General features: G+C 52.2%; 1 protein-coding gene across 3 annotated transcripts in view; it reads left to right on the top strand.

The window, feature by feature from the left end:
- LOC102462066 (nuclear GTPase SLIP-GC-like) overlaps nucleotides 1-14520 on the top strand; it is a 47154-nt gene that overhangs the window by 19821 nt on the left and 12813 nt on the right. For all 3 annotated transcript variants that reach the window (XM_075914502.1, XM_075914501.1, XM_075914503.1), the window contains 5 exons: nucleotides 4879-4897; nucleotides 5928-6017; nucleotides 7759-7864; nucleotides 11786-11916; nucleotides 12929-13090. In XM_075914502.1, coding sequence (XP_075770617.1) covers nucleotides 4879-4897; nucleotides 5928-6017; nucleotides 7759-7864; nucleotides 11786-11916; nucleotides 12929-13090 — 508 coding nt within the window. The remainder of the gene's footprint in view (nucleotides 1-4878; nucleotides 4898-5927; nucleotides 6018-7758; nucleotides 7865-11785; nucleotides 11917-12928; nucleotides 13091-14520) is intronic.

The following is a 14520-nucleotide window of genomic DNA, read 5'->3' as shown; positions in this document are numbered from 1 at the left end:
GCCGGTCCCAAAATAGACCCCTGCGGAATCCCACATTATACCTTTCCATCAGGATTGAGAACCATTAATAACTACTCTCTGAGGGTATGTCTACACTACAAAGTTAGTTCGAACTAACGGACGTTAGTTCGAACTAACTTTAATAGGTGCTACACTAGCGCTCCGCTAGTTCGAATTTGAATCGAACTAGCGGAGCGCTTAGTTCGAACTAGGTAAACCTCATTTTACGAGGACTAACGCCTAGTTCGAACTAGCTAGTTCGAACTAAGGGCTGTGTAGCCCTTTAGTTCGAACTAGTGGGAGGCTAGCCCTCCCCAGGTTTCCCTGGTGGCCACTCTGGCCAACACCAGGGAAACTCTATGCCCCCCTCCCGGCCCCGGACCCCTTAAAGGGGCACGGGCTGGCTACGGTGCCCGTGCCAGGTGCAAGCCTGCCAGCACCCAGCTAGCAGACCCTGCACCTGGCACGGCACAGAGCCACCGACCCGATGCCCCCCAGCCCACCCCCTCTTGCCGGGACCAGGCTGGCGGCTCCCGGGAGTTTGCCCTGGACCGCAAGAGGCGGGCACCTTCCTGGGCTAGTGCGGACATCGTGGACCTCGTCCACGATCTCCGCACTAGGCACAGGAAAGTGGCCGTCTAGGGCAGGAGAGCTGCCAGCCTGGCCACCCAGGACCAGGTGTGCATGAAAATCAAGGGGGTCCACTGAGACCCCCGACACTGAGCCCTGAGCTTACAATGGCCGTCCTGGGTCAGACCAAAGGTCCATCTAGCCCAGTAGCCTGTCTGCCAACAGCGGCCAACCCTAGGGACCCTGGAGGGGATGGACCGAAGACAATGACCAAGCCATTTGTCTCGTGCCATCCCTCTCCAGCCTTCCACAAACTTTGGGCAGGGACACCACTCCTACCCTCTGGCTAATAGGACTCCATGGCCCCAACCTCCATGACTTGATCTCACTTCCCTTTCAACTCTGTTCTAGTTCCAGCCTTCACAGCCTCCTGCAGCAAGGAGTTCCACAGGTTAACTATTTGCTTTGTCAACAACAACAACTTTCTCTTACTAGTTTCAAGCCTGCTACCCATTCCTTTCCTTTGGTGTCCTCTAGTCCTTCTTTATGGGAACTCAGGAAGAACTTTTCTGAATGCACCCTCTCCACCCAACCCCTTCTTTTAGAGACCTCTATCCTGTCCCCTCTCCGTCTCCTCTTTTCTAAGCTGAACAGTCCCAGTCTCTGTAGCCTTTCTTCATCTGGGACCTGTTCCCAACCCCTGATCATGTTAGTTGCCCTCCCCTCTCCCAGCCTTTCTCTTCCCCTCTCCCACCTCCTTTTCCCAGTCCCCCCCAGTTTTGTTCAATAAAGACAGAGTCAATGTTGGAAGAAACGTTATCTTTATTTTGTACATCAATAAGAAGGGGGGCTAGGGAAGGGTAAGTGGAAGGAGGTGAGGGAGGAATGGGGTACGAGCCCCCGATGGGGAGGACTGGGCTGGCTCTGCGGGCTTCTGGGGGTGGAAGCTCTCCTGCAGCCCCCCAATTACTCCCTCTCCCCAGATGGCAGCCTGCGGCAAGTGCAGCCGGGCTGATGGCCGAGTGGTGTGATGTGCCCAGTGTGGGCACTCAGGGCACTCCAAGCCAGAACTTCTTTGCAAGCGGGGCACCCCTTAGAACTGTGTGTCCGGGGTGGGGGTCGGGACCCTTTAAGCGCAGCCCTCGGCTAGCCTGAGACAGCATCTCCATGCTCTAAGTCCTCCTTTTATGCCCTGCCGGCACTGCTTCCGGCCATCCTTAAGCCCTGTCCAGAGTCCACTCAATGTGGACTTACTAGTTCGAACTAGCAAAACGCTAGTTCGAACTAGTTTTTAGTTCTAGATGCGTTAGTTCGAACTAGCTTAGTTCGAATTAACTAATTCGAACTAAGTTAGTTCGAACTAGCGCTGTAGTGTAGACGTACCCTGAGTATGGTTATCCAGCCAGTTATGCACCCCCCTTACAATAGCCCCATCTAAATTGTATTTGCCTAGTTCATTGATAAGAATATCATGCAAGACCATATGAAACACCTTACTAAAGTCTAGGTATACTCCATCCACCGCTTCTCCCTTATCCACAAGGCTCGTTATCCTACCAAAAAAGCTATCAGATTGGTTTGACATGATTTGTTCTTTACAAATCCATGCTGGCTGTTCCCTATCACCTTGCCACCTTCCAAGTGTTTACAGATGATTTCCTTAATTACTTGCACCATTATTTTCCCTGGCACAGAAGTTAAACTGACTGGTCTGTAGTTTCCTGGGTTGTTCTTATTTCCCTTTTTATAGATGGGCACTAGATTTGCCCTTTTCCAGTCTTCTGGAATCTCTCCTGTCTGCCATGATTTTCCAAAGTTGATAGCTAGAGGCTCAAATACCTCCTCTATCAGCTCCTTGAGTATTTTAGGATTCATTTAATCAGGCCCTGGTGACTTGCAGGCATCTAACTTTTCTAGGTGATTTTTAATGTGTTCTTTTTTATTTTATCTTCTAAACCTTCCCCCTTCCCACTAGCATTCACTGTTAGGCATTCCTTCAGACTTCTCGGTGAAGACCGAAACAAAGAAGTCATTGAGCATCTCCGCCATTTCCAAGTTCCCTGTTACTGTTTCTTCCTCCTCACTGACCAGTGGGCCTACCCTGTCCTCACTCTTCCTCTTGCTTCTAATGTATTTATAAAAAGTCTTCTTGTTTCCTTTATGCCTGTAGCTAGTTTGAGCTCATTTTGTGCCTTTGCCTTTCTAATCTTGCCCCTGCATTCCTGTGTTGTTTGCCTATATTCATCCTTTGTAATTTGTCCTACTTTCCATTTTTTATTTTTAGATCATGCAAGATCTCGTGGTTAAGCCAAGGTGGTCTTCTGCCATATTTTCTATCTTTCCAATGCAGCGGAATTGTTTGCTTTTGGGCCATTAATAATGTCCCTTTGAAAAACTGCCAACTCTCCTCAGTTGTTTTTCCCCTCAGTAGAACTCCACCAAGATCACCTGTGGCCACTAAGAACTTCACAGTGGTAGTGGGGATAGAACTGTGATCCTCTTGTTCCAAAAGCAACATTTGGGCTATTGGAGACTCGCCACTAGCAGGCACTACAGGGCCTAGGACACACACAATTGGCAGTTCTTATACCAGCCAGTAGTGTTCAACACTAGCACCCTCCAGCCTTTCTATAAGGGGAGCAAATGAGCCTAATGGCCAATAAAAGGGGACAAGGCTGGGAAGGCAGTAGGAAAAGGAAATGCAACCAGATGATTTGATCCCATTCGCCCCACGCTCCCCTCTGCTCCGTTCACATAGCTGAGACACAGTTGTGAAAAGGGGAGTGGCCTGGCAGGAGAGGGGAGGAGTCAAGGGACATTTTCTGCTCCTTTAAAGAGACAGGAACAGCAGCTTGTTCTTCTGGCTGGCGTTAACGCCCCCTTCAGTTCAATCCATGCGCTGGGCTGGTTCAATACCAAGGAAGACAGAAACGCAAGGGAGGGAGATTTTGAGTGAGCTTAGGCACGAGGGGTCCAGACAGGCTGGTGAATAAGGAAACGAAGGTAAATCTACGCTTCTAAGATTCATCCTCAGCAAGTTACAATCTCCTGAAATGTGGGTGCAGATAAAGATCCTGTCCCGATCCCACGTGGCTGCCAGACTGTCTGGTGTAGGCTCCAGGCTGTCTTCTCCTCCCCTGAAACAAAAGGCAGGACTGTGCAGCACTTTAAAGACTAACAAGATGGTTTATTAGGTGATGAGCTTTCGTGGGCCAGACCCACTTCCTCCCCTGTGATTTTTCAACGCCAATGAGCTCTTCACAACCTCAGATATAGATGAATAATTCCCAGCATCGTGCCACACCTGGTGTGAGGTGTTGCCTTCTTTCCTTTGTTTGCAGAGAGCTCATTTCTCCAGCCCTCTGACTTTCCTGCCCACCTGCAGTGACCTTTGTGGGCTGACTCTACATACCTCTTCACAGTCTGCTTGGGTCTTAACTATCCTGAGCAGTTTGGTATTATCTGCAAATTTTGCCTCCTCACTGTTCACCCCTTTCTCCAGGTCATTTATAAATAAGTTGCATAGGATTGGTCCCAGGACAGATTCTTGGGGGACACCACTAGTTATCTCTCTCCACACTGAAAACTGACCATTTATTCCCACCCTTTGTTTCCTGCCTTTCAACCAGTTCTCAGTCCATGAGAAGACATTCCCACTCATCCCATGACAACTTACTTTACTTAAGACCCTTTGATGAGGGACCTTGTCAAAGGCTTTCTGGAAATCTAAGTACACTCTAGCCACTGGATCCCCCTCGTCCACATGTTTGTTGACCTCCTCAAAGAACTCCAGCAGATTAGTAAGGCAGGATTGCCCTTTACAGAAACCATGTTGACTTCCCCTAACAAACTATGTTCATCTAGGCTCCTTTTTGACTGAGTATTCCGGTCAAAAACCAAACACCAGGCAACCTTGCAGGCAAGAACATTACTGATCAGTGAGTTATGAGTTTTCCAGTGAGATATTGCATGTCACCTTCTGGGTGTATATGACGACAGGGTGTTAGGTGCAGCTTGCCTGACACAAATTGTTCCATGGGCATGTGTGTCACAGGGGGTTAGCAGGAAGCAGGTCATTCTGTTATTGTCCTCCAGAGAAAATCTTGCACCTTCCCCTGGAGCACCTGTTGCTGGCCAACGCCGGAAACAGTAATGCGGGGCTAGAAGGACTTTGGGTCTAATCCAGTCTGCCTTTGCACTTTACAGACTGGTCATTGTCACCTCACAGACCCCGCTGCTCACAGGACAGGACAGGGGTTTTGAAGTTTGCTGAACCTGGTTAATGTGTCCTTTTTGTCTTTCTTCCAGGGAAAGGAAAGTGAAAAATGTGAGTATTTGCAAACCTTTTTTCTTAAAGGAGGTTATAATCTTTTTTGAAAAAGAGAGAAAGAGAGAGAGAGAGAATACTGTCTATGAACAAAAATGAGAGCTAGCTGATTTGTCTTCTGAAGACGAATGTTCCCCCTCCTCATATTTATCAGTCCTTGGCAACGTTCCCTCTATTTTTAATGTGTATGTGGAATAAATTTTGTTGTATGCACTAAGCCATGCTCAGATGTGCACCACCAAATCGAAACACGTGGTGCCAGTTGTGGGAGGCTGTGGGTGCTCTGCTAATTAGGTAGGCGGCATTTCACTCTCTGCTGCAAAGTGCTCAGTTTACAGGGAATGCTGGTCCTATAAAAACAAGTCCTGCTCACTGTAAGAGGAGCTATAGGATTAAATTTTGAAAAAATTAGGCATTTATAGCATGCTTGGATCCTGTCTAGATGTCACTTGCTCACCACACACATGGGAGTCCCTCACTTGCTTTGTGTACATAACAGAGAGTTTAGCTCGCAGTCAGGATAAAATTACAAGAACTATTGGCATTTGTACCTCAGGAAGGAGGTTGATCACCAGCTAGAACCAGGTAAATATCCTGAGAGAGGCCCTGATCCAGTGGCGTGAGATCCAAGAATTCCTTTGATCTCACCCAATCTGTGACAAACTCAACATGTGCCCTTGGGCAAGTCACTTAACCTCTGTGCCTTGGCTTCTCCATCTGTACAACTGGGGCAGCAGGGCTGTCCACATACATGGCAGCCCTGAGGAATGCAAGAGGTTAGAACTTCGGCAGCTGAGCAACGTTGACAACAAAGCCGAGTGGAATCCGTCCTATGGGTTTATGACCCTAATCCCAGTAGTGTCCAAATACCTCACAAAGCTTCTCAAAATTCCTGGGTAAGGTTCTTTGCCTGGCGTAAGGTTGGTCCCTGGTGGCCTTAGATGGTCCCTGGTGGCCATCACATCTGCTGTAGCATTTTGGCAAGTTTCGAAGTGATCTACAATAGCTTTTATTGTATTTCCGTGTGTAGAAATCCATAAGAAATAAACACGACGCCATTATAGAGAGGAACACAACGGTGAAACTGGAGAAGGGCAGCCAAATGAAGGTCAAGCTCCAGGTAAAGTTAGGATCCTGAGCGCTCTGGTTTCAGTTGCGTGACTACAGGATACGGTGGTTATACCCTATGCATATATTAGCAGAATTGGGATCAATGTATTGACATGAGAAAGCTGCTCCAATATGACTCTGCCAAGCTTTTAGACTAGCCATGGGCATGCTGGCTAGTGTGTGGGCTGCAGGAGTGGCCCTCCTTCATCTCAATGGGCTGCAAGATTGTTGTATCCCAGAGGGTCTCCCAGGATACGGCAGCTTTGCTCACTGTGCTTGAGAACTTTGAATTTGTGTGTGTGCGTGGGGGGCGGGGCGGGAGACTGAACTGTAGCAGCACAGTGATTGGAGGCTGAGGGAGCATGCGGCTCTCGCAGTCAACGTCATGTGCCATCGACACGCCCCTCACTTCCCATGCCCTGGCTTTATGTGCCCATCACTTTAGTAAGGGTATGTCTACACTACAGAGTTTTGTTGGAAAAGCGACCGATTCTCCGACAACCTGAGTTATGTCCACATTGCAATCGCATTCTTCCAAAAGTAAATCCAAAGAACAGAGGGGATTTCCGACATTGGTAATACACTTTCTATGAGGACGAAACTTTTTTGGGAAAGAGCTCTTTGGGAAAGGCATCTGTGGATGGGGAAGAGAGTTCTTTCGCAAGAGGAGGAAAGAGGAAAAAGCACAGGGCGCACAGGTGCCCTGGTGGCCACTCTGTCCATAGTAATGACAGCTTACATGCAAGAAAGCGTTCACACTGAATGGACACTATCTGTCGAAAAAGCAGATCACTTTTTCGATGTGCTTTTGCTGTATGGATGCTCTCTTTTGGAAGAAGTTTTTTCGGAAGATCCCTCCAATAAAAGGTTCTTCCGGAAGAAGCCTGCAGTCTAGACATAACCTAACTACAGTAGGAAAAAAACAACGTGGACGGAAAATAGCATAATCTGACAGCCCTGTGTGTGGGCAGTGGTAACAAAATGTCTCGTGGCCCACATGTGAGACCCCGATGGGCCACAGGTCACCCACCATTTCCCTACAGTATCTGTCCCTGGTAGTGCCCGGATAAATTCTACGTGACTAAGGAACTTGGCGGATTTGCCTCAGAGGCTCCCAGCAGCCTACAGTTGTCGGCCCCACACCCAGAGCTTCAGTTTGCCGTTTGTCGAGCTCTTTGCATCCTTGGCCAGTGTAGGGTAAAACAGGGATCAAGCTCCAGAGTCCTTTTCCCCGAGTGGAAATGGAGAGGTGGGTGTTGGGGGAAACCCGGGCTCCCCGCTACTGCGGGTTCCAGCCTAGGGCCCTGGGACACCTGCTAGAAGACAGCTCCAGGACCCCATGGCTACTTCCCCACACCTTCCCCAGCCCCTTCTCTCAATTTTGTCCTCCTAGTTGTGGGCTCCTTTCCTCCTACTCATAACACCACTCTCCTCCTTCCTCCCAGCTGCACACCCCCTACCACTGCCCACAGCTTCTTTTCTAGCCAGTCTGAATTGGTTTTCTTAATTGCCCCCAGGTGTCCTAATTGGCCCATGCTGCCTGACTCTGCCGGCCTGGTCAATTAGCCCCAGGTTTTCCTCCACCCCCATTGCCTCTGCTGGTTCTAAACCAGCCCCTCCCTGTTACCCTGGGAACAGAGATCTCCTCAGTGTGAGGCTTATACAGCTCCTCTCCATTGCTTTCTTATAGCCGTCTGCTCTGACCTTGTCACAGTGTTTGTGTGTGTGTGTGTGTCTTGTGTGTGTTTTAGAAAAATCTGGAGAGTGATCTGGAGCTCCTGAAGAACCCTGATCTAGTTTACACCGTCAGCGCCGAAGAATACTGGGAAGGGAAGTATCTCACAAAGGAGGAGACAGGTAACGTGCACTGGTTTCCTCTTACCTGAGTTGCTAACGCTTCATTGCCCAGGGTGCTGCCTCTGCTTAAAATCACAGAACCCCAGGGCTGGCAGAGACCTCAGGAGGCATCAAGTCCAGCCCCCTGCCCAACGCAGGACCCACCCCAATTCAATCATCCCAGCCAGGGCTTTGTCCAGCTGGGACTTAAACACCTAGAATCATAGAACCATAGAGCTGGAAGAGACCTTACAAGGTCATCAAGTCCAGCCCCCTGCTCTAGACCAATCCCAGTGCTTCACCACCCACCTAGGGAAATATTTTATCCTACTCTCCAACCTAGACCTCTACCACTGTAACTTGAAACCATTGCACCTCGTTCTGCCATCACTGATGAGAACAGCCCCTCTCCATCCTCTTTGGAACCCCCTGAAGTTATTTAAAGCTGCTCTCAAATCCCCCCTAACTCTTCTCTTCTGCAGACTAAACAAGCCCAAATCCTTCAGCCTCTCCTCATAGGTCATGTGCTCCAGCCCCCGAATCATTTTGGTCACCCTCCACTGGACACTCTCCAATGCATCCACATCCTTTCTAGAGTGGGGGGCCCAGAACTGGACACAATACTCCAGATGTGGCCTCACTAGAGCCGAATGAAGGGGAATAATCACTTCTCTGGATCTGCTGGCAATGCTCCTCCTAATGCACCTCAATATGCCATTAGCCTTCTTAGCTACAAAGGCACCACTCATATCCAGCTTCTCCTCCACTGGAATCCCCAAATCCTTCTCTGCAGAACTGCTCCTTAGCCAGTCAATCCCCAGCCTGTACCAATGCTTGGGATTCTTCCATCCCAAGGGCAGGACTCTGCACTTGTCCTTGTTGAACCTCATCAGGTTTCTTTTGTCCCAATCCTCTAATCTGTCCAGGTCACTCTGGACCCTATCCCTGCCCTCCAACATATCTACCTCTCCCCCCTAGCTTAATGTCACCTCCAAACTTGTTGAGGGTGCAACCCTTCTCCTCAGCCTGGTCATTAATAAAAATGTTGAACAAAACCAGCCCTAAAACTGATCCTTGGGGCCCCCCGCTTGAAACTGAAAACCAACCTGACATCAAGCCATTGATCACTACCCGTTAGGCCCAACAATCTCGCCAGTTTTCTATCCACCTAATCGTCCATTTATCCAATCCCACACTCCCTGAACTTGCTGGCAAGAATATGGTGGGAGACCGTATCAAAAACTTTGCTAAAGTCAAGGTGTATCACATCCACTGATTTTTCCCACGTCCACAGAGCCAGTTACCTCATCTTAGAAGCTAATCAGATTGGTTTCCCTTTGTGAATCCATGCTGACTATTCCTGATCACTTTCCCCTCTTCCAAGAGCTTCAAAATGGATTCCTTGGAGATCCCCTCCATGATTTGTCCAGAGATTGAGGTAAGACTGACTGGTCTGTAGTTCCCTGAATCGTCCTTCTTCCCTTTTTTAAAGACGGGCCCTACATTTGCCTTTTTCCAGTCATCCAGAATCTCTCCCAATCCCCACGAGTTTTCAAAGATAATGGCCAAAGGATCTGCAATGACATTTACCAACTCCCTCAGTACCCTCGGATGCATTAAATCTGGACCCGTGGATTTGTGTATCTCTAGCTTTTCTAAATAGTTCTTAGCCTGTTCTTTCTCCACCAAGGGCTGCCCACCTCCTTCCCATACTGCATTGCCTAGTGCAGCAGTCAGGGAGCTGACCTTGTCTGTGAAGACAGAAGCAAAAAAGTACTTCAGCTTTTCCCACATCATCTATCACTAGGTTACCTCCCTCCTCCAGTAAGGCCCCCACACCCTCCCTGATCACCCTCTTATTCTAACATGTCTGTGGAAACCTTTCTTGTTTCCCGTCACATCCTTTGCTACCTGAAATTCCAATTGTGCTTTCACCTCCTTGATAAGTCCCCTGCATTCCCAAGCAATATATTTATACTCCTCCCTGGTCATCTGTCCAAGTTTCCACTTCTTATAAGTTTCCTTTTTGTGTTTAAGCTCACCAAGGATTTCCCCGTAAGCCAAGCTGGTCCCCTACCATATTTGCTTTACTTACTGGGCATCGGGATGGCTTTAACATCTAGCCAACTCTCCTGGATGCCTTTCCCCCTCATGTTACATCCCAGGAGATCCAGTTCTCTGAGTGAGCCAAAGGCTGCTTTTCTGAAGTCCAGGATGTGTATGTTGCTGCTCCTCTTTCTTCCTTTGGTCAGGATCCTGAAATCTACCATCTTGTGGTCACTGCTGCTAGGTTGCCACCCACCTCTACTTCCCCTACTAGTTCCTCCCTGTTTGTGAGCAGCAGGTCAAGCTGCGCACGGCCCCTAGTCGGTTCCTTATCTTCTTGGTAATGTGCTGATCCCCAACATTCTCCAAAACCTTCCTGCATTGTCTGTGTCCTGCTGTATCAGTTTCCCAATAGATGTCAGGGGGATTAAAGACCCCTGAAAACCAGGGCCTGCGATGTAGAAGCTTTTCTTAGTTGTCTGAAGAAAGCCTCATCTGCCTCACCCACCTGATCTGGTCTCCAGCAGACACCGACCACGACATCACTGGGCCCGCTAATGCTGGCCTGGCCCGGCTTCACATCCTGTTGCCAACCTACTGCCCCAGTGGCCCCCAGGGTTTCTAGCTGGGACCACCTGGTGGCTCTACCACCACTGGGCATTTCCTGAGGTTTCCCCCTGGGGCCACCTGCCTCCGCCAGCCCCACTTCAGTGGGGGTTGGGTTATCAGGTCACCCCAGCCCTGCTGCCAAAAAGGGTTTCCCAGATTTCCTGGCATCAGCAGCCCAGCTGCAGCCAGGGGTTCGCTGGCTCAGGCCAGGACTTCCTGACTGCCTGGCCCCCTGATGCTGGGGTTCCTTGGCCAGGGCTAGGGTTCCTCAGCTGCTGTTGGGCCAAGACAGGGCTCCTCAGTCCCCCGCTTCTCTCCGCTGGCTCCCACCTCCGCCTCCGGGACCCTCTGGCCCAGCGACATCCAAGCATTGTAAGCACGAGATCACTTTTTGAATTTCAGTGCAATCCAAGATCTACCTCACACCCAAATACCCTGGCCCCGCCTCCTTCTGTGAGGCCCCGCCCCGGCTCACTCCCCCTCCCTCCCTTTCACTAAGCAGGGGCAGAGGGCTGGGGTGCAGGCTCCGGTCTGGGATTAAGGGATTTGCAGCTGAGCTCGGGGCAGGCAGTTGGGGTGCTGGAGGGGTCCTAGGTGCAGGCTCTGGGAGGGGTGCTCAGGGCTGGGGCAGGGGTTTGGGGTGCAGGAGGGGTTCATTCCTGGGGAGGGGTTTCAGGATGTGGCCTCTGACTGGGCCCTGCTTATCTCAGGTGGCTCCTGGGTGGTGGTGCAGTGGGGTTAAGGCAGGCCCCTGCCCCACTCCCAAAAGCAGCCAGCAAACTCCCTCCCACGTCCTGCTGTGCCCCCTCTCTGCTCTGTGGAGAGACGATACAGGGTGGGAGGGGGGCACCTTGACAACAGCCCCTCCTCTCCCTCCCCTGCCCTGCCCAGAAAGCAGGAGGCTCCCGAGGGGGCAGCTCTAAGGCAGAGGGCAGGAGGTGCCCAGCAGTGGGAGGGGCAGGGCAGGGTGCTGCACTTGATAACAGCCTCTTGGCCAAATCGGTCAGGATTCCCTGTCCGAGGCTCCAGGATCTACCGGTAGATCCCGACCGACTGCTTGGTGACCCCTGACCTGGGAGGTTCCCCCAGCACTCGGACCCGTTGTTCTTTTGCTGCTCCCGGAGGTGGTAGCGAGGCCGTCGACCGCGCTGCGTCCCCGTTGGGGGTCCGGTCGCCCTTGCTGCACCGCGCAGGGCACGAAGCTTCGCACAGCCCCACACCCCTCGCCCTGCTGTCCCCCACTGGGCTGGCGGCCCGGCTCACCTCTGCCTCTCTGTGCCCTTCCAGAGATCCCCAAGCTGAGAGCGCGCGTCAGGACTGTCTACCACAAGGAGAAGAAGAAGCAGCTGGAGGGTTATATGTCTGAGGTTCACAGCGCTGTCCTGCTGGCCCAGAACAACTTTACCAAAGAGGCGATGGTATGGCTAGAACGGCCGGGGGGAGAGAGGAAGGGGATGTTCTGATCTGCCTGCTGCAGGGGATATTACCCTCTCCTCACACCGCAGCCGCTTCCCTGCGCCTTCTCTCCATTGCCTCTCCCAGCCCTGGGCCTTGGAGTCAGGCTGCCCGCTCTCCAGGTCCTAACAGGGAACAAATGCAAAGACTGGGCTCCGAAAAGCTAGGAATGAGCTGGCCAGCATGTAAATGCATCACTGCCCTGGTGGGCGGAGCTGGAGCTGTTCAGCTGTGTGCCATAGTCCCCGGACTGCTGACGGTTAATAGGGATGGTTCTGGAGTTCCAATTAGAGAAGGGGGCTTTGTTTTTGACCACCATGGGCTGTCTCTGCAAAAGCAGCCAAATGCTGGAGCTTAGCCAGTTGCCCTGCTGTCACTTCCCCACCAACCCTTCCACTGCGGGTGGTGGGTACGCTGGGCAGGGCAAGGTGTTGCCTTCCCAAACTGCCATCCAAGCTCTGGCCACACTCCACCCGCTGCAGGTGTACTGGGGACAGAGTGTTTCGCGCCCCCCCGCCCCCACACACACACACCAGTTCCCAGTGCTCTGGGGAGGCTAGCGCCACACACCACCCAGCTTCCTAGTGGTGATGGGGAGAGGTGGGGAGGCAGCTTGGCTCCCATGGGGGGCAAGGCCTTGACAGAAGGGGAGGGGCATGAGCAGAAGGGGCGGGGCTTGCCTCACCCGGCCCTACCTTCACCCACTGCCCAAGCCCTGACCTCTCTCCTTGCAGAAGCCTCCAGTGCCACATCGCACTCGAGGGCTTTGGCTCTGTACCAACGCAGGACGCCCCTGGCTGGACGGGTGACCCCCTCTTCCAGCGCATTGTGCTCCTCAGGTGCCTGCGAGGCAGGGGCTGTTTGAAGCCAGGCCCGCGCTGCAGGTCTAGAGAGCAGAAATCTGGACAGGCCCCTTCATTTTGCCTCCTGCCTCAGCAGCGCAGTGACGTGGCCTCTGCCCTTCTGCTGTTGCAGGATCTCTACCAGCAGAGAGAGCTGGAAAGCTTCATGGAGGGCAAGATCGAGGATTTGGAGAAGGAGACTGAGAAGTGTTTTGCCCAGCTGGAGCAGCTCCTTCACAGAGGCCTGGAGGAAGCAAAGTTCTGTCATGCTGAAGTGCTCCCGCAGCTCATTTCGGTGAGTCCACTGAGCCCACGTGGGCAGCTTCCGTTCTGTGGCCACCAGCTGCCTCCGCCATGGCATCTCTGTGACTGAAGAACGGTGGAGACGTGCCTTGGGGCCTGGGCAGGAATGCCCTAAACGGGCTCATTGGCAGTGGGTGTTGAGAGGGGGAATTCAATTTTGTTGGATACAAGCCGCTTGCAGAGAGCAGCACCTTCTTCCAGCGGTGCCCGGTGGGGGCCCCACTCTAGGAGTCGGTGGGTCCTCGTGCCAGCGATCGGAGATTTCCGCGAGCAGCACCTGGCTGCGCCGTGCACGAGCAGTAGCCGTCTCATGCTGCAGTTGGCATCTGCTGACTGCCAGCGCGGCACCTTCGGTTCCTTCCCTACCCTCCTGGGCAGCAGACTGAGCTCTTGGGCAGCGCAACTCCTCAGCTTAGAAAATCAACAAACCCCCCTGAAAATGAACCCTCTCCCTGGCCAAGTGCAGTTCACTCCTTATTTAAAAGGAAACTAATATTTGTTTTCTGACAGCCCCATCTGGCAAAGTGCCAGCCGTGCCCCTGGTCTCGTGCTGCTGGCGGATGGTATTAGCCTCAGAGACTCGCTGTGGTCCTATACACGACCCCGTTCTCTTTACAGAAGGCAGAGCCCACGGCTTAGTGAGCCATGCTCCTCACAGGCTAGTCCGTGGTTTGGGGGTAAAACCCCTTGAGAAGCCTGACCTCCCTTCCTGGCTCTGTGTTGGCAGGGGGAGAGTAGGGGGAAGGAAGGCTTGGGGGGAACCCAGGCCCACTCAATACTCCAGGTTCCAGCCCAGGGACCCTACAACAGCAGCAGGCAAGGTTGTTTTCCCTTGTGACCTGGCAGCTTTTCCCTGGGCCACTTCCCCCAAACAACCCCTCCAAAGTGTCTCCCTCTGGTGCCTGTTAACCAGCTCTCAGCTCCCACATGGCTTCTTGTTCCTCCCTTTCTCCTTCCGGTCCGTCACACTTCATCTTCCGTGTCCCTTGCCTGGGGGACCCCTTTTAAAGCAACTCCACTGGCCTTACTGGGCTGCAGGTGCCAGTGACTTGCCTGAAGGAGCAATCTAGCTAACTAGCCCCAGGTGTGTTCTGCTGTCGTTGGCCCTGGTCAGCTGCTTGTGGCACCCTGTGGAGACCTTTAAATGAAAGTGTTTAGATGGGAACGCGGCTTATCCAGACTCTCCCCCTTTTGTGTCTACTACAAACAATCAGCTAGAAGGTGTCGGTGTGACAGTGCACACAACAAATCACTTTCCTGGAGCACAGGAGGGTGGGTGCTTGGGGGCAGCACCACTCTACCCCCCTCAGCCCCCCGTATGCCTACAGTCAGCATTCTGGGGCTGGAGAATGGGTGGGGCCAGGCTGGCGGTTTGAGAAGGCAACACCTCCCCCTGCCTAGCGTACCACCATCATGTTCCTC

The sequence above is a fragment of the Pelodiscus sinensis genome, unplaced genomic scaffold (assembly GCF_049634645.1).
Source record: "Pelodiscus sinensis isolate JC-2024 unplaced genomic scaffold, ASM4963464v1 ctg111, whole genome shotgun sequence".
NCBI lineage: Eukaryota > Metazoa > Chordata > Testudines > Trionychidae > Pelodiscus > Pelodiscus sinensis.
The sequence above is the reverse complement of the archived record's forward strand: the minus strand, read 5'-3'. Positions and strand labels throughout refer to the sequence as shown.